The 19,130-nt window shown below is 42.8% G+C and overlaps 1 protein-coding gene across 1 annotated transcript; it reads left to right on the top strand.

Moving 5' to 3' along the window:
• The first annotated feature begins 1,637 nt into the window (after positions 1-1,637).
• hcfc1a (host cell factor C1a) lies at positions 1,638-19,071 on the top strand. The gene is made up of 28 exons (XM_032548848.1): positions 1,638-1,789; positions 2,937-3,137; positions 3,646-3,794; positions 3,930-4,090; positions 4,191-4,399; positions 5,010-5,094; positions 5,189-5,295; positions 5,379-5,558; positions 5,639-5,881; positions 5,970-6,118; positions 6,215-6,397; positions 7,329-7,550; positions 7,870-7,974; positions 8,114-8,330; positions 8,928-9,064; positions 9,160-9,307; positions 9,903-10,123; positions 10,252-11,077; positions 12,258-12,406; positions 12,538-12,672; positions 12,770-12,977; positions 14,023-14,298; positions 14,701-14,807; positions 14,899-15,033; positions 15,105-15,290; positions 15,382-15,679; positions 17,171-17,234; positions 17,317-19,071. Exons 2-28 carry the CDS (start codon positions 2,942-2,944, stop codon positions 17,354-17,356), a joined length of 5,136 nt encoding a protein of 1,711 aa, XP_032404739.1. The 5' UTR covers positions 1,638-1,789; positions 2,937-2,941; the 3' UTR covers positions 17,357-19,071.
• The last annotated feature ends 59 nt before the right edge of the window (positions 19,072-19,130 follow it).

The following is a 19,130-nucleotide window of genomic DNA, read 5'->3' on the forward strand; positions in this document are numbered from 1 at the left end:
TGTTTCCGCTTCTTCCCCAGTGACCACGTAACCTCCAGCACTCCCTGCAATGATTAGTAAATATAGAAAATAAGAGGAATGGGAAGATGGTTACTCACTAGAAAAATCCACGGACTTTTGTGACACATGACCCATAAAGCTTCATCTGTTGTTTTGAAAGAACCAATTAACCAATGTCTTAATCGGGTACAGTTGCAATATTTTCACCGCGCCCGTGGCATCACTTTGGATCAGGAAGTTTCTTAGTAGGAATAATTTAGTTGACCAGTTTTAAAACCTAAACAGTATGCTGCCATAGAAAATGCACATGTAACCAAAAATGTCAAAGTCCACCTGAATAACTAATTAACAAGTAAATTAGTTATTTCTTAGGTAAACAATAAATACATCAATACAGTCCTAGCTGATTCTTTACAAATTAGTTGACAGGTTTCACCATTATATTGTATTGTATTGTATTGTATTGTATTGTATTGTATTAGAACTGGGATGTAAGCATTTAAGCAAGCAGGCAAATATTTTTATTTGATAAGATACTAATAAATAAATAAATAAACAAATGAATAAATAGCCATTATAGCAAAAATACAATTACAGCTACTACTTTTCACATACATTGCTAGGCTTCACCCTTATATAACATTATTAAATAAACAAAGTTAAGTAGTAAGCAAGAAAGTAAAATCCCAAATAAAATATCTGACAAAGGAATAAATGAATTGCTAGGTCACCGAGAAAGTAAACAAACTAATGAACTGTGTGATAGTGAAACAAGTGAATAAAATGCCATTCTTTTTGAAATAAGACAGAAAAAAAATGGCCTTTGATAGGTTAACAGATGAACAACAAACAAATGGGTAGCAGTAAGACAACAATTAAATAAATAAGTTTTAAAAATAAACACATTTATTGTAATGGTAAATGTCAAAAGATAGACAGAGCCACTACCAAGCTTATAAGTTGCTTTGGGTCACGCACATAAACTTGTCCAAGCATTATATTTAATATTAGCTCAAGTAATTTAAAAAAAATAAACATTTTTAGTACAGAAATATGGGGTTAAGAAAAAAACAAAGTCTGTTTAATACGTGTTTAAAAGTTTTCTATAGATATTTGCATATCACCAACAAGCTGTGCCAGAGCGCATACTCTAATTAATTATTCCTAGATACGTTTCCGTGGTGCAGTGAATATGTGTCAGTGGAGGGCGCACTAACCGAAGGCTATACGTGGGCGTGTCAACATTAAAATTTGAGAGCGGTAATTTAGTAAACTCGCTCGTATTCACTATTGTTTCTCATGTATGAGCTTTACCTAGGGGGTTTTGACACTAATAAACTCCACACCGCCCAAAATGGGAAAATCAAAAAAGGGTTTCAGTACGGATGTCGCCATCTTTAGTAAGGGACAATAACCCTACAGTTGTAACAGAACTTGCTATCATTTGCTCAAACTCTTAAAGTGTTTAAATAACAAAGTCTAAGAGAGTTCCTAGAAACAGAAGTAAAATATACGCGTACAGAAAACCCTCTCCTAACATATAATACATATAACAAATAACGATATATTTGTTAGAATGTGAAATGCTTATCGGGCGAGTTTTTGTCGCCATGTTTACTTTGGGTGACGCTAGCTCGCTTCCATTTTCCTCCGCCTCTGGTTGTCAAGAAGATGGCAGCTTCCAGGCAGGCATGAGAGGAAATACTTCTTCACAAATCGAATGAATTTGGATTATTGCCTCAAGATAAGAGCACATACTAGTGTTTTTGCATCTACTGCATCAGATTAAGTGAGTAAGACTGATTAATGTTTGCGCCTTTTCCCGGTTTGTTGTGTTTTGTTGTGGCAAAGCGCCCGGCCATTTTTCTTGAGGGAGCCGCTGAAGTAGGCCGACTGTCGAAAAAATGGCTGCTTCCAGAGACGGCGTGAAACATAATAACACTGTGTTTGTGCTGTTAGACTAGATTTAGCTAGGTTTTGAGAGTGTTGCCGAAACTATATTTTTACTGGGTAAGTAATGCATATGAGTTTTGGTGAAAGTTGCGTCGAATTTAATTGTGACTTTTGGCGACGCTTTGACAGATGCTAGCCGCAAAGCTAACCCTGCTAGCATTGCTAAATTAGGTTGAGCAGCTAGCGGCAAAAGCAACGGAGCAATGGCTAACAGTCAGTTTGAATGCTATACCCATAGCATGTATATCTTTGTTTATTTGAGCAAATCCCTTACAGGCAGTTGAGAAGTTACCTTTTCTGACTAATACGTATCATTCTTTAATGTCGTGGCGTCTTCTTTTCAATAATAAGTGCGTTAAAGCCGTTGCAAAAATGCTAATTTGTCTAGCTACAATATGGCGACTCCCAGAGAGGCATGAAAATAGCCAACTGCTGCTAACGATAAAAAATTGAATTAAATACTTATTGCCGCTCTGTATTGTTCTGTTTGTTCAGCCGGTTTTCAATAAGTGAGTTTAGTTTTGCTTGTTTCGCGTTTATGTGGTTGTGCAGTGTGTTAGTTTACATATATTTTGCTTGTTAATTCGCTTCCGCCATTTTTCAGTCGGGTAGCAGAGTTAGCGGCGGCTGTTTGTTTGCAAGATGGCTGCTTCCATAAATTGAAATCAATGGTTGCAAATAACTTTGTGTAAAGGGGTTATGCCTTTCTGGAGAAATCTGAAGCATCGAGTCTACATCCAGGAATATAAGTAAGCAGTGTCTGGAAACATTTTGCACTTGTTTTTGGTTTTGAGTTCATCCGAGGCGAAGCTAACAGCTAACTATTTAGCGCTCCAGCTGCTTTGACCGAAACAACAGTCGCGAGTGGTTCGATACTGTGCATTAATATACGGCCGATGCGTTTTATGGGGTTGTTGTTATGAAGATGGTGCAGTAGCTGCAAGCCATTGAAGTCCGTGTTGTTTTATTTTTCTTTGCGGCAGAAGTCATGTCTGCCCCTGGTTCCGCGGTGTCTGGGACCACTCCGTCGGTTCTGCAGCCGCGATGGAAGCGGGTCCTCGGATGGTCCGGTCCGGTCCCTCGGCCCAGGCACGGACACAGAGCTGTGGCTATAAAGGAACTGATGGTTGTTTTTGGAGGTGGAAACGAAGGAATTGTTGACGAATTACATGTATACAACACAGGTAAGTTTTGGCTTGCATGTTGAACTTCGTCTACTAGTTTCTGCAGCAGGTGTAAAGTTTAGTTTATTTCACCAGCAATGATATTCACAGCAGTTTCGCACAACTTCTGCTTTGAACCCTGAAGTTTAATTCAAATTTGGGATGTGTAAAGTTGAGTTGTGAGCAGGCCTCACCAGGCCAAACAAACCCTTGTTTGAATAATATGGTCTCCCTCTGTTGGGGAAATCGGGTTATTGCACATTCAAAAAAGGCGGGCTAAAATAAAATGGATGATGCTGGTTGGCTTAGGCACATCCTGTGTCCCACTTTCCTGTTCATAAAACAGAGTTAAATAAATTTATCCGTTACTGTTGGTGTGTATGTGTTGACATCCCTAAAGCCTGATTAGAGTTTACATTCCAATCCTATTTAGGGTCTTACTTACAGTGTGTGTGTATATATTTATATGTATGTGTATGTATGTATAGATTTATGAAAATGGTAAAAAAAAAAATCTGTTTTATTTCAGCGACAAACCAGTGGTTTATCCCAGCAGTCCGTGGTGATATCCCTCCAGGTTGTGCTGCATATGGTTTTGTATGTGATGGAACACGGTTGCTGGTTTTTGGTGGGATGGTGGAATATGGGAAATACAGCAATGATCTCTATGAACTACAGGTAATCTCTCTGTTTAAAAAAAAAAAAATCCAAAACATGTGGTCTCAGAAAAAGAAACTAAATTATGTTTTATAACTTATATTTTTAATTTAATGTAAAAGAATAATCACGGTAAAACCACAATTTTTGTAACAGGCCAGCAGATGGGAATGGAAAAAACTGAAAGCCAAAAATCCAAAAAACGGCCCACCGCCTTGTCCTCGACTCGGCCACAGCTTTTCGCTCGTTGGCAACAAATGCTACTTGTTTGGTGGACTGGCCAATGATAGTGAAGACCCCAAAAACAACATTCCCCGGTAAGGAAGCATTGCATTAGAAGCATCTACAATCTACTGACACAGGAGTCTATTTTAGACAACTAAATTACCTTTTGAATATCTGTCTTCCCCTCTCCAGATACCTAAATGATTTGTACACACTCGAGCTTCGTCCTGGTTCTAGCGTGGTCGGGTGGGATATTCCAATCACGTATGGCGTCCTGCCTCCGCCTCGTGAAAGTCACACCGCTGTGGTGTACACAGAAAAGATGACCAGGAAGTCACGCTTGATAATCTATGGAGGAATGAGCGGTTGTCGCCTTGGAGATCTGTGGACGCTTGACATAGGTAGGGGTCTGCCTCATAATTTAATAAACAAAGATAAAAAATGCTTCTGGTCAAGTCGACAGGTTTACTCCCCGTTTTGTACCTGCTCAAAATCACTTTATTGGTTTTTACTTTCATTACATACCTGTAAATGAGATGTTTTGTTCCCTATCATTTTTATATTTCTAATTTTTCAAATTTCTATTGCAGTTCATTTCTATTCCAATTTCCATTTATTTTGTTTCTGATCTCTGTTTGGATCTGTTAACGTTTTCATTTGAGCAGAGAGTCCCCAATTAAGTCTAAAATAACTGTTCCATCCTGTAAATATATAATTCACTGAGCTGTAAAACCACATTTTGTTATACAGTACAGAATTATGCAAAATGATCTGATATTAAAGTAGGTCCAAATTGACACCTTTGAGTACAAATTGATGCAGGATCAATAAAAACTAATCAGCAGTCGATGGCTTTGTTTAGTACCAAACAACAGTCTGTTATAAAACATTCAAAACTATAAAGATGTAAATTTCTGAATGGGCGAGATGACTCAGTTAACACTCAACTTTAACTGTAAACAGGTTGCAATATTTACTTAAATTCATTGAATTTTCATTTTCTGTTCCCAGACACCCTGACTTGGAACAAACCTTCAGTAGGCGGTACGGCACCTCTTCCACGAAGTCTTCACTCTGCCACCACAATCACAAACAAGTATGAAGGCCACATCTGTTCTCCTTAAAACGTAGAACGTTACATTTTTGCTAATAGAACTGTCTCACGCCGGTTGGATTTTCTCACTTTGCAGGATGTACGTTTTTGGCGGATGGGTTCCATTGGTAATGGATGACGTCAAAGTGGCCACGCATGAGAAAGAATGGAAATGCACAAACACACTCGCTTGCCTAAATCTCGGTTTGTCTCCCTCCGTAAGATTTCCCATTGTAAAGAGATTGAGTAGAAGTTGTTTTAGTGCTGAAGGTGTTGTGTCTCTGCAGACTCCATGTGTTGGGAAACAGTGTTGATGGATACCCTGGAGGATAACATCCCCAGGGCCCGTGCTGGCCACTGTGCCGTGGCCATCAATTCCAGACTGTATGTCTGGAGCGGTCGTGACGGTTATCGGAAAGCGTGGAACAACCAAGTGTGCTGTAAAGACCTTTGGTACCTGGAAACAGGTGAGGATGTTGTAACAAATTATATTTGTGGCTTGCGTGGGAAGTCGGTAAACGTCTTACTATTGCTGTTCGTCCTGCAGAGCGACCCCACGCTCCCGCCAGGGTCCAGTTAGTCCGTGCCAACACAAACTCTCTGGAGGTGAGCTGGGGTGCAGTGTCCACCGCCGACACGTACCTGCTGCAGCTGCAGAAGTACGACATCCCCGCGACCCCGGCAGTAGCCTCGCCAGCCACGAGTGCAACGCCTTCGCAACCTGTCAACTCTCCAAAGAGCCCTGCACTGGCTGCTGCAGCACCCTCCGCGCAGAGTTTACAACAGACAGGTGACCAACGCTCACCTTGCAAAGTAAAGAAGCTCTGCTGGGTAACAAAAAATTAAGTCTCAACTCCATGCCTTCTGCTGGTTCACAGCTGTTTTAAAGGTTGCAGCTCAGCAGGCTGCCACAGGCGCATCTGTTGTCACAGTTCGCCCGAGCCAGCCAGGGAAATCCCCCGTCACCGTGACGTCCCTTCCTCCAGGTGTTCGAATGGTAGTGCCTACTCAAACCACCCAAGGATCGGTACGAGCCATTTCACACTCCAACTTCCTGATTTAAGTGTATTAACATCTTAAACCTTAATATATTTAGCATTATAAAAAACACTTCTGTTTTCAGCCAATTGGAAGCAGCCCTCAGATGAGTGGCATGGCAGCTTTAGCTGCTGCAGCTGCAGCCACACAGAAGATCCCACCCTCTTCAGGAGGCACCGTTCTCAATGTTCCCGCCGGTGCCACCATCCTCAAAACAGTGGCTGTCTCCCCAGGCACCACCACAGTGAAAGTGGCTTCTCCTGTAATGGTAAACCTCTCAATAAATACCCTCGTTCAGGACATCAAAACAGCTTAGCTTTTGTTAATAATTATCTTAGTGCAAGTTTTGAAGTGATGTTCTCTTAAAAGAATATAAATAGGGAGTGTCTTTACCACACTGCACACAGTCACAAATCACATTGGACTTTTTACTATTTACTTATATTTAGTATGATGTGTGAATTTTCTCTATCACTTTTGAGTCTATTTGTCCTACTAATGTGCCTTGAAATTGACCCTCTGGAACATATAAAGTTATTTGAATTGAATTACCTGCTGTAGATAATTGATTTAGTATAAATCCAGGTTAGTTGTACAACTTGTGCTACCTCAAAAACCCTCTGGTCTCAAAATGTCATAGCAATTTATGCAAACACTGTTTTATGAACCCTTTAAGCTATTGTTATATTTTCATTGGGGCTTTTTTTTTTTTTTTACATATAATGATTGATTATTGGTTATTTTATACACCTGCGATGATATACCTGTGTGAAATGCATACTGGAGGAGCAGAACATGGAAAGTGTTTTGCTGTCAAGAAAATTGTCTATGCTTAAAAAAAAAGAGGAATAATTTTATTTCACATTGTCTTTTTTATCAGATGACTGATCACTGAAAACATGTTCCATTCTCAGTATGTTTGACTCTGGAAGATCATTAGATGTGCACCACTTCCTGCCTCTATTTTTTGTGTAAATAAGTAAATGGTACATTTACAAGGAAACAAGAGTTCCCTCATATTGTTCTAACTGCTAAATGTAAACAATTTGAAGGTTCATAAAGTACTATTTGCATAAACTGCTGTACTTTTTTATACCAAATCAAAAACTCACCTTTTTCTTGGCCTTTTCTGGACTAGCTGTTAGCTTTAAGCTCTCTTCAAAAGTCCCTATCGCTTAAAGGTAATTTTGTTTTCACAGGTCAGTAACCCAGCCACCCGCATGCTGAAGACGGCCGCGGCCCAGGTGGGCACGGCAACCGCGTCCTCTCCCACCACCACCAGACCGATCATCACTGTGCACAAGTCCGGGGCTGTCACAGTGGCTCAGCAGGCCCAGGTGGTCACCACTGTGGTGGGAGGAGTCACCAAGACCATCACCCTGGTCAAGAGTCCTCTCACCATGGGCAGCAGCGGTACTTTGGTAAGAAACTGTGTATTTTACCACATTATCTCCTGCGATTTAAATCTGCAAAGCACCGTATGGTGCTTTCTCTTGCATGCTGTAAATTGCCTTCTTCCACAAATTTCACTGTGACAATGTGAAATTTGTCATGGGGGGGGACTGTTGGACAGCTGGACTAAGAAAACAGGGAGTGCAATGTTATTCGTTTGCATGACTGTCAGTTTAAAGCAGCAAGTCAGAGCCACGAGTTCAGTAGACCGCCTTGCCCCTGACCTCCCTGTGCTCTCCGATGCTTTCTAGTGACTCGTGAACTTGAATCTCTCTCCTATGTTGGCAGATCTCCAACCTTGGCAAGATGATGTCTGTGGTGCAAACCAAGCCAGTGCAGACATCAGCTGTCACAGGCCAGGCTTCCACTAACCCTCTCACACAGATCATACAGGTCAGCTATCTGCATGAGTGCAGAAAACAAACGAACAAAAAAAAGAGAAAAAGAAACAACTAGAAATAGCTTAAAACTGCTGAGTTAGACACCTAGTCTTCTTCTGTAAGCAGTCGTTGAACATGTGCTATCCTCTCAGACAAAGGGTCCCCTCCCAGCCGGTACCATCCTGAAACTGGTGACTTCTGCAGACGGCAAGCCCACAACAATCATCACAACGTCCCAGGCCGGAGTCACAGGAAACAAGCCCACGATCCTCAACATAAGTGGCGTCTCACCTACTACTACCAAGCAGGGAACCACCATCATTAAAACCATCCCCATGTCGGCCATCATGACCCAGCCTGGAGCCACAGGTTTGAACTCATCTGATTGATTTTACTATCTACAGTAAACTAGTAGCCGGGCGGTGGGAAGAATGTTTATACGGCTGGATGATATGGCTGAATAACATATCGCGATCTAAGTGTTCATATCAGTTGATATTGATAGTTATTGATTGGTTTTTATTTTAAATACCTGTAATACTGCCAAACTGGCGAGATGACATTTCCTGCTTTATCCCCATTTTCACTTTACAAGAAGTTATGAGGGATGTTTACATGTTTACTCAACAGGTTGCTGCTACGTGACCAAAGAGTGAGTTAGATAGTTGATGTCACCCATGTTGCTTAACTTGCTGTGAGAGGTTGACCTGCTAAAGTCTTTCCTGAGCCTACATCCCCCAGAATGCTGAGTGGTTCTAGATCAGAGTTCAGTGAATATTCTATATATTGAATATCCTATCAGTGGTAGTTTCTATTGATACTGATTATGTTTCTGTTGCAATAACTATATATATTGTCATTGATTTATTGTCCAGCCCTCGACCTTGAGTGTATCTTAAGCTATAGGAAATGCTATTTGGTGGTATAAATCACTGTCTAAAGCTCAAACTTGTCTTATCTATGCAGGCGTGACGAGCAGTGCAGGCATGAAAACACCAATAACGATCCTTACCACCAAGGTAATGACCACTGGAACGCCTGGTAAAATTATTACTGCTGTGCCCAAACTGTCCACTGCAGCTGGACAGCAGGGACTGACGCAGGTAAGCTGGCTTTTCTCAACTGCTTTTTGTCTCTATTGAGGGTTTTTTTAAACAGAATTTTTTTCAAAGATGAGATCAAATTTTTCTTTTTGTAGGTGGTATTAAAGGGCGCTCCAGGACAGCCGGGCACTATTTTGCGTACCTTGCCCATGAGCACAGTAGGCGGTGTTCGTCTCGTTACGCCAGTGACGGTCTCCTCTGTTAAGCCCACGGTTACTACGCTGGTTGTCAAAGGAACTACTGGTAAGGATACCCGTGTCTTTTGTAACCACTGAGTTGTTGTTGGGTTACAAAAGAATTTTTAACGAGATATTTTTATGGTTTTATGCTTGGTTTTCCCCCAGTGTTTTATAAGCCTGGCCACCAGGCTTTACTTGTGCCCCCAACAGGCTAAGCATTTCTTATTTATTTATAGTATTTTTAAAATGTTTGCATTTTTTAAGACTTTATAGTTCAGGTATTAATCTTTCAATAACACATAACTATCAAGTGATATTTTCAAATTTCCTGTCAACTTTAAACATTTTTTAACTCAAAAACACGACGGGCTGCTGGATGAATGCCCTGCCCGTCACCCAACCACCAGGCTTAGCAAGTTTTCTGGGGAAACCTTGGATAGTGATGATGCTGTGCAGATTTGCAGCTTGTTTTAACTGAGGAAGAGAATCTACGAAGATAGGGTGGATGTTTTTTCCAGTGCTGAAATGGCAATATATATAAAAATAATATTGGTAAATATCGGCCCATCGATATCGGCGCAAAGTTTCATATCAGTGCATCCCCATTTTAAAGGATCCTCTGAACTTCCCTTTAATCTCTCCATCTGTGCTTCCTGTAGGAGTCACCACTCTTGGGACCGTCACTGGGACGGTGTCCACAAGCTTGGCAGGAGCCACGGCTGACAGCTCCAGTGCCTCCCTGGTGACGCCGATCACCACGCTGGCGAACATCGCTACACTGTCCAGCCAGGTGATCAACACAGGCGCCATCACGGTCTCGGCTGCTCAGACCAGTCTGACTTCTACTTCGACTCTGCCCTCCTCTACAATGACAGTGCAGGTGAGACTCCTGTGTCCCACGTTTCTAATAGCTTTTTAAAACTTACAATGAAAAGTACTCTAGCAGCAAAGTTTGAGCCGGAAATGATGCAATACTTGTATGTAATGATGATACTGGTTTTGCCTCAGAACCAGCCCACCCAGGTTACCCTGATCACAACCCCCAGTGGTGTTGAAGCCCAGCCAGTCCAGGATCTTCCTGTGTCCATTCTGGCTTCTCCGACCTCTGAACAGCCCAGCTCCACTGAGGCAGGAGCAACTGGAGACGGTTCTGGTACAGTCACCCTGGTCTGCTCCAACCCGCCCTGCGAGACCCACGATACAGGAACTACCAACACTGCCACCACTTCCTCCGCTACAATCGGAGCCGGACAGGTCTGCTCCAACCCGCCCTGCGAGACCCACGAGACAGGAACCACCAACACGGCAACGACTTCCTCTGCTACAATCGGAGCCGGACAGGTCTGCTCCAACCCACCCTGCGAGACCCACGAGACTGGAACCACCAACACGGCCACGACGGCGTCTTCGAACATGTCCACATTACGCATGTGCTCCAACCCGCCCTGCGAGACCCATGAAACGGGGACGACAAACACGGCCACAACAGCGACCTCCAACATGGGAGGGACCCAACAGGTGTGTTCAAATCCCCCCTGCGAGACCCACGTGACGGGCACCACCAACACAGCAACACAAGCTTCCTCCAGCATGAACGCCGGCGAGACGGGCACCGTGCAGAGCTCTCAATCAAATCCACCCAGCGAAACTCACGAATCAGGGACCAGCGACAGTCCGTCCGCATCCACCTCCAGCGTAGGGGAGGACCAGAGCAGCACAGCAACGGGCCAGATCCAGAGGGTCTGCTCCAACCCGCCGTATGAAACGCATGAGACTGGGACCACCAACACCGCCACTACTGCTACCTGCAACATGGAGACCGGTGAAGGCACAGGTATGTCAAAGCCAGCATTAAGTAAACAGAGAAACTAAATGTGCTGGGTTTTGTTTTGATTTTTACCGAAATAGAAACTGTTGTATTTATATTTGATTTGCTATATTATATGTTGAATTGACCATTTTTCCCATCAGGGTTCTGTTTTTGACTTGTTGACTAAATACCAAGGTGTCCACTCATCCTTAATAAGACTCAAATCCATGTATCTAAAAATAAGGTTTTAAAATGTCTTAAATCCATTTTAATATGGAAATTAAAATGGACCTATGTTCTGTGCTTTGGGTCAGGGATGGCTGAATGTTATGAATGAAATAAAGTTGATAAAATGTGTTTTAAAGTAGATCTTTAAAAAGCCTGATCTGACCTGCCACTGTGACTGTTCTGACTATTGTTAGCCACATATTTTGCAGACGTGACCTGGTGGGTCTGTCGGCCGTCTCTCACAGTGGCCTATTTTCAATTTTAAATATATTCTCTTTCAATGCTTCTTCAAACACAACAGTTGCTGATTTTTGAAACATTGCCGGTCTAAATTATTCCAGATGCCTTTAAAGAGCTTTTCACCAACTTCACAAAATCAAAAGCCACTTTCGGCTTCTGCATTTTAGCAGTGAAGTGAGAATATTTTATACTAAAATGTTTAGAGTGTTGGAAAAACCTAAGGGAAAAAAAACTTAAAATTTTAATTTAAAAAGTGTGAAATTCTGAAAGTTAAAATGTTGGAACCCTGTGTTATGTGTAGGGCTGATCCTGTTCATCGAACAGTAACTAGAATAGATGTTTGAAGGAAGAAAGTCAGTCTTATCAGATGAGTTTTAATGAAGCTACTTTGTGAATAGGGAGGTTTCTGTAGCCAATAATCTTCCAGCTATTTGCCTGTAACCTCCTGACTGCAGTAACTCGTTTGACCTTCTCATTAGCAGAGTAGCTCTGTGATGCTTTATTTGCCCCTGGCAAAACTCCTTGATGTTTGTAGATACTAAATACAAGCACATGCTGCCTGCTAACTTAGCCTTTCAGATCAGAGCATTAACGAGCTTTGTGGAAACTCGTAAACTGTCCCACATTTATTTTCACTCTTCACACAGCAAATTCACTGTGTCCCCCACATCTTCTGATTTAAACACAATTGATGGTTGAGTTGCATAAGTAAAATGTTGTTTTTCACTCTTTTCAGCCGCCCAGCAGACAGAGGAAGGAGCAGAAGGAACAAGCACCACAGAGGAAGCTGCTACCACTGCAGCTACTAGCGTAGCTACAACCACCCAAGGCAGAGCCATCACCACGGTCACTCAGTCCACACCGGCCCCTGGGCCCTCAGTACCGGTAAGGAAACGACGCGCTTCTCTAAATTAGCAGCTTATTTTAACAGTCTGTTGTATGACATCTGCAATTGTGTGTTTAAAAACTGCAGGCCTGAGTGTTAAAACAAAACTACTACTTTTGTTTCCCTCCAGTCAATTTCCTCAATCACAGAAGGAGTAAGCACTGCAGCCAGCAGCACGGAGGAGCCGATGCAGACTGAAGAACCTGCATCAGCAGAAGCTGCACCTGCTGAGGAGCCTGCTGCAGCCATGGAGACACAAGCAGAAGTAAGTAAAGCACATTATACGCACAGTCAGCAGCAGCATGGCTAAATTTATCATCACAGCTAATTTATTTATTTATTTTATGAATTTGTTCTTTCAGGGAGAAGCAGCAACTGCAACGGCCTTGAACCTGCCCTCGGAGCTGATGTCTGAGGCCCAGGGGACCACGCTGATGGTGACGGGGCTGTCGGACGAAGAGCTGGCCGTGACCGCCGCCGCCGAGGCTGCTGCCCAGGCTGCAGCCACAGAGGAGGCCCAGGCCCTCGCCATCCAGGCTGTCCTGCAGGCAGCGCAGCAAGCCGTAATGAGTGAGTACACGCCGTCCCCTCAACGGCCACGTTAGGTATGTAGGGATCACAGACTGCATCGTAATTATTAATAGCTTAATGCACACCAGGGTATCATGAGCCTGGCGGGCCACCAGGCTTTGCACCAGGCTAAGTGGTGTTTGTTTATTTTAAATAGGGTTTTTCATACACCATTCACAGTGACAGTGAAAACAGATTAAGCTATGTTTATAGCTGACTCATTGAACTAGTGCGAGGTGTGCGCACCGATTGCACCGACTCTGCACCTTTCCATTGATCTCACACAATTATTTCCAAGCAATAATGCCTGCACACACACCTCCGAAGTTTTGTAGCTTTTAACATTCTTTAACCCAAAAAGACAGTTGGACTTCCCTAGCGCCCTTACTACCAGGCTTGGCAGATTTTCTGGAGGAAACCTCAGCACATGTCAAACTGGAGACCCGGGACCAAATCCAGCCAAAGATTTATTATTTTTTAACCTCTCAACTCCAGGTGCCAAATTACATCCATTTCCGTTTTTTTGCAATTGCAGAAATTCACACAAAATTAACAGATCCCTGCATCTGTGAGTTCATCTCAATTTCTCTGCAAAAAATTGTCAAAAAATGTGTTGTGATTGCCAACGCCCACCTGAGGGTGGCAGTATTTCTCATATTTCTGCTGCCTCAGCCTCACTTGATGCCATATCACGGAATATGACATGGGGAGTAACAAAGTTACATATATTTCAAACTTCCTTTCAAATCTTTCTAAATTAGTTTCATCTGTGACTTGGATTGCAAAAAAAAAAATCATAAAAACAATTGCAAAACCCTATAGGAACTGATCAGTATGAAAATATGTTCAATATTATTTAGCTTTAAGAAGAACTTATCAAATGCAAAGTTGGCTAGTAATATTTTGACAGTTTGGTAATTGGTTTTATCAATACATTCTGCCACAACTGACCCTTGAGATCATCCATGAGACCTTGAGGGCCAAAATACAAATGACCTTGACAGCCCTGGCTTAAGGCTGTAAATATTACGTGTTGTGTTTCCAGATGAAGGCGACGGTTCTGGGGAAAGCCAGCAGCCCACCAACATCCCCATCATGCTGACCCAGCAGGAGCTAGCCGCACTGGTTCAGCAGCAGCAGCAACTACAGGAAGCTCAGGCCGCCGCGCAGCAGGCCTCCGTGGACACCAGCATGCCTACCGAGGGCCTCGCCCCCGCCGACAGCCTCAACGACCCGTCAGTCGAAAGCAATGGGCACAACGAAATGGCTGCCTCGGTCACCAGCGCCGTGGCATCCCTTCTACCACGTACCACTGCTGAGAGTAAGTCTTGCTACATTCTGTAGTCTTTTGTGCATCTAAAATGAAGGCCTTAAAATGTCTTAAATTCACTACAAAAAAAATGTAAGTTAGCCTTTAATACGTTAATCACAGAACTATTTTATTTTGTGTTTTGTATGTAGTCTATTTTTGACATGGATCTTTCCGGTCAGGAAAACGTTTCATCAGATATTGTCATTGTGCTCTGTGTCTCGTTCTGAGAGCTACCGCTAACTAGCCGCTAACTAGTTTTGTAGCACTACAAATATATAAAATATGTAATTTTCTTTTGTACATTTCTGTTGTGATACAGATCTTAAGTTTCATTCATAATGACCCTAAAAAGTCTTAAATTTGAGCCATTACTGTATTTGTCTAATTTTTGTTGCTCTTTCCACAACCCAGCTCTGGCTCCATCAAGTACGTTTGCGGCGTCTATATCAGTAGCAAGTCCGGCCAAGCTGCAGGCGGCAGCCACTCTCGCAGAGGTGGCCAATGGCATCGAGGGAGAGGTGAGGCTTGAGCGACACCTGATGGGTCAGCTTTGAGGGAGCGAGAAAACAAGTTTTAACTGATTTTGTTTTGATTTTGTGGTTTGTCCAGAAACAAGCCCCTCAGCCCGCTCCAGTGAAGCCTGTTGTTAAAAAGGAGAACCAGTGGTTTGATGTCGGGATCGTAAAAGTGACGAATATGGTCGTCACTCACTTCCATGTGCCAGGGGATGATTCTCAAGGAGATGTAAGTGTGACAGAAACGATGCGCCGTTCCCCGAGACTTTTCCTCTAACATTGTGTTGTTCCTCTGGGTAGGACGACTCTGGCGCCGTACCGGACTACGGTCAGATGAAGAAGATGGAGCTGCAGCCCGGCACGGCGTATAAGTTCCGCGTGGCGGGGATCAACGCCTGCGGGCGTGGAACGTTCTCTGAGATTTCTGCTTTCAAGACCTGCCTACCCGGATTCCCAGGAGCCCCGTGTGCCATCAAAATTAGCAAGGTAAACATTTCGTTGCAACCTGTAAAGCTGAATGCGACCTCCTGCTGAAGCTGCAAAGTACTAAGCATTATATAATCACTGTCCCCCGCAGAGCCCAGATGGCGCCCACCTGACCTGGGAGCCGCCTTCGGTCACGTCAGGGAAAATCATAGAGTACTCTGTGTACCTGGCCATCCAGAGCAGCCAGACGGCTGAGGCCAAGGCCTCCACCCCGGCCCAGCTAGCCTTCATGCGAGTGTACTGCGGACCCAACCCCTCGTGCTTGGTGCAGTCGTCCAGCCTCTCAAACGCTCACATCGACTACACGACTAAACCAGCCATCATCTTCCGCATCGCCGCCCGCAACGAGAAGGGCTACGGTCCCGCCACTCAAGTTCGATGGCTACAGGGTAAGAACGGAGAATTATCAACGAATTGGGCTTTTTCCATCTGACTGGAGCTGAAGCTGACTCTGTAAAAGACGCAACTCGGTCGTGTTATCACAAAAGTATTGTCCGGTTAAAGTTTGACTTTTTCTTCTGTTGTATTCTATGGTTTTTGTAAAGTATCAGAGAACAATTTAATTACACAAATCAAATTAATATTATTAGCTTCCCTACAAACACACATGCTAAGCTAACCAGCCTAATTTATCAACGTTTATTAGCAAACAAAATGCTGTTTGTGAACGCTTCATAACACCGACCAGTACAGTTCTGTTTTCAGTACTAGCTACCAGGGCCGGATTTATGACGATGTGGGCCCCTGGCCTGTTTTGGTGCCCTATACTCTAAAGTGAAATTATTTTGCTAGTGCAAATGAATAGGTCGTCCTGTACATCAGGTAGGAACTAATACACAGTAGATTTAATGCGTCCCCTAGTCAATGGCGCCATGTTTCTCCCCAAAGAAATCAACCAGAGCTTCATAATTTTCAAACACTTGAATTTTGTTCATGTTCATAAAAATCCCCAAATTTTAATACAACTCACCTGATTTGGACATACAAGTTTTATATAAAATGATATAAAAATCAAAGCTGGTGAGTGGCGGTGAGCTTGCTGCTCCACAGTTAATCTAACTTTAGGTTATAGTTAGTTATGTTTTTGTTTATTTTGTTTCTTTGGTCAGATTAGGAACAAAACTAACTCCTAAACACAGCACTCAGGGTAAGTTGAATTGCTGGTTGTTGTCGTCTATAACCCTGCCTCCAGCTCCTGTGAAGGGTTTTTCCCTCACGTGTGGCACAGAGTCAGAGCTGACACAGCACCTGTTTATCAGTGCCAGGTTGCTGATAAACAGGCCAAATAATTTTATTGGTCTACAAACCAACAGACACGTATTCAGCCTTTTTAGTATTATTGCTTTCTATTTGTTTGTTTAACTTGACTAAACAAGTTCAGTTTTTAGGGGCTCTCCCCCCTCCTTCCCCGTCAGGCATATTTTTGGGCAGCAATGCTTTGCGTGTGCTATGCTAATATGATGTGCCCTTCTATTGAGGAGCCTAAAACACTGAAATTAAGCAGTCTGTGTCCTGAAAACACCCACTACCAGTGAAAATGTATTTAAATTTTTCTATCTACTTTTAGTTCATGAATGTCAGGTGCTAAGATTGGTAGGGAAAGAACTAGATTTACCTTAAGCCTTAATTAGCTTCATTTGAGTTAATAACTGCATTTTTGCGCAAGAGAAGCAACAAACTGATTTGCGTGACGTGTAGCAGAGACCTTTCATTTCACTCATTCATTGTAAAACGGACATACAGAGAAAGTGACGACAATAAAAAGTCACACTGAAGGTGGAAACACAAATAGCTCACGCTACACAGTCGCTCCAGTTTAGCATGACTAAAGGAGCCAAACTAGCAGATGAATTCTAACCAATAATTGTTGTAATCCACAGAATCTGGTAAAGACGCCACTTCTGCAAAACCTGCCCCCAAAAGACCCGGCACCTCTCCTGATACGTAAGTATCTTCTCCTACCCGCTTCAGGTTGAACCCGATCAGCGATTCATGCGACTCATTCTGGTTTTGTGTCCCTCCACAGCAAGACTACTGGTCCAAAGAAAGCAAGGACGGACCAGTGAGGTTGCCCAGAGTCCCCTCCCAGTCTTTTTGTCTTTTTTTTTTTTCCCACTGTCCTTTTTATCAGGAAGACTGACATTCACTCATCCTCCTCCTCATCTCCCCCAACCCCGTCTCAGATCAAAATGGTGGCAGAAGCCCAGATGAAAGTCAATCTGAGACACATTTCTGTAGATAAACCCTCTGCCCCCTTTACTCCTCCTCCTTGTTCAGTTGGTCGTAATATTTTTAGAGCAACTCAAACCTAGAAGCACATTCTCTTTTTTCAGCCACATCCCCTTCCTTCGTTTTAACATCTATTTTTGCTTCTTTTTTTTTTCCCAAATAGTTGAACATTATAGAAACATTTACACCTTTTCACAAACTGGGAGCCAGGCTGAGCGCTATGTTACCTAATATTTTTTTTCTTCTGTGTTTTGTGAATTCTGGGGGGGGAGGTGTAGAAAGAGACTACATAAAATGTTGTACAGTGTTTGGAAGAAAAAAAAAAAATGTTTGTGGAGGCATTCAGTTTAGACGAAAGGAAAAAATCGGTATGGAAACAAATAAAGCACTTGTCCTCCACAAACGAGGACATCTTTTTCTGTTTTTGGCTTCAACACAATTTGCTTCATAGAGAACCAAGTCTGTCCAGTCATCGTACTGGACTCCAGCCTCCTGGTAAATATCATCACTGTGCGCTTTTTATCCCCCCTTTCCTCCCTCCCTCCCTGTCCCCCCCCCCCGAGATACGAGGAGTGGTGACCGGCACGTTGGAACGGACGAAGGAAAAAGGAAAAAAAAAAAAAAAAACGGCAAAGGAAGAGATTTGTAGAAAAGGAATGATGGACTTTGCTAGGACAGAGACTGGCAGCACACACACACACACACGTTTCAAGAAAAACTTCCAAAAAAACAAAAGAAAAAAAAAACCTTTTCCCAAAAAATTAGCAATGATGCAGAAAAAAAAAAAACTCTTGTGTAGTTTATTTTTGTATTTTTAAGCTTCTTTTTCCTCCTGTGTGTATGTGTAATTGTGTGCATTTTAAGAGAGAAAAAAAACACATCGCTTTTTTTTAAAAACTGTTCGACCCCGCTCCCCCCCCTCCCCTCTTGTAGTTTGTGTTCGTGGGAAGATGGCTGGCTGCGTTCAGGTTGCCACTATATTTTTAAAAACCATTCAGGTGGTTCGTGTCGTTCCTGTTGACGGACGACGATGAAAGACGAGACTTTTGTATTTGTTCCAAGTAGAACCGCAGAGGTTGTAGGACTGAAGGGAACCTTGAAGTGGACCCAGAGAGAGGAGTTATTTTATTTTTTACTTTGTTTACTCTTGATGCTTGTGTTGCTTTGTTTGCCAAACATAAATTTTCCCAGGTTGGAAGGGAGGGGGGAAAAAAAAAAATCGGTGTCCCATCTTTCCCGACTTTTCCTCCCCATGCCCGGTCGGTTGTTGCTTCTTCTGCTCATGAATCTTTAATTTTGTAGAATGGCTACATATATTCCGTAGACCCATCCCCCTCCCAACCCGCGACACCTTTATTAATGTCTGTGAATCAACTGAATAAATTTTAATTTGTTTTTTCCCCTTCTCCAAGGCTCTGTATTTCAGACCACAGATGGTGTGCTAAGCTACCTGTTTCTTGTCTTTGAATGGGAAGGCCGCTTACAGCCGGAGTGTTACTCACTTGTAAATTAGTTCGTTCATAGAGGAAGAATAAAACAAAACACACACACACACAGAAAAAAAACACAACAAAACAAACATCTTGGCCTTTTATATAATTACCTGTAACA

Source organism: Xiphophorus hellerii, chromosome 20, assembly GCF_003331165.1.
Source record: "Xiphophorus hellerii strain 12219 chromosome 20, Xiphophorus_hellerii-4.1, whole genome shotgun sequence".
Lineage (NCBI taxonomy): Eukaryota > Metazoa > Chordata > Actinopteri > Cyprinodontiformes > Poeciliidae > Xiphophorus > Xiphophorus hellerii.

Excerpts from the sequence above, each read along its gene's own strand:
- hcfc1a (XM_032548848.1), top strand. The coding sequence starts at position 2,942 with ATGTCTGCCCCTGGTTCCGCGGTGTCTGGGACCACTCCGTCGGTTCTG. Across the intron at positions 7,975-8,113 it reads CTCTCACACAGATCATACAG|ACAAAGGGTCCCCTCCCAGC; the intron begins GTCAGCTATCTG and ends CTATCCTCTCAG. Across the intron at positions 15,291-15,381 it reads GTGCCATCAAAATTAGCAAG|AGCCCAGATGGCGCCCACCT; the intron begins GTAAACATTTCG and ends TGTCCCCCGCAG.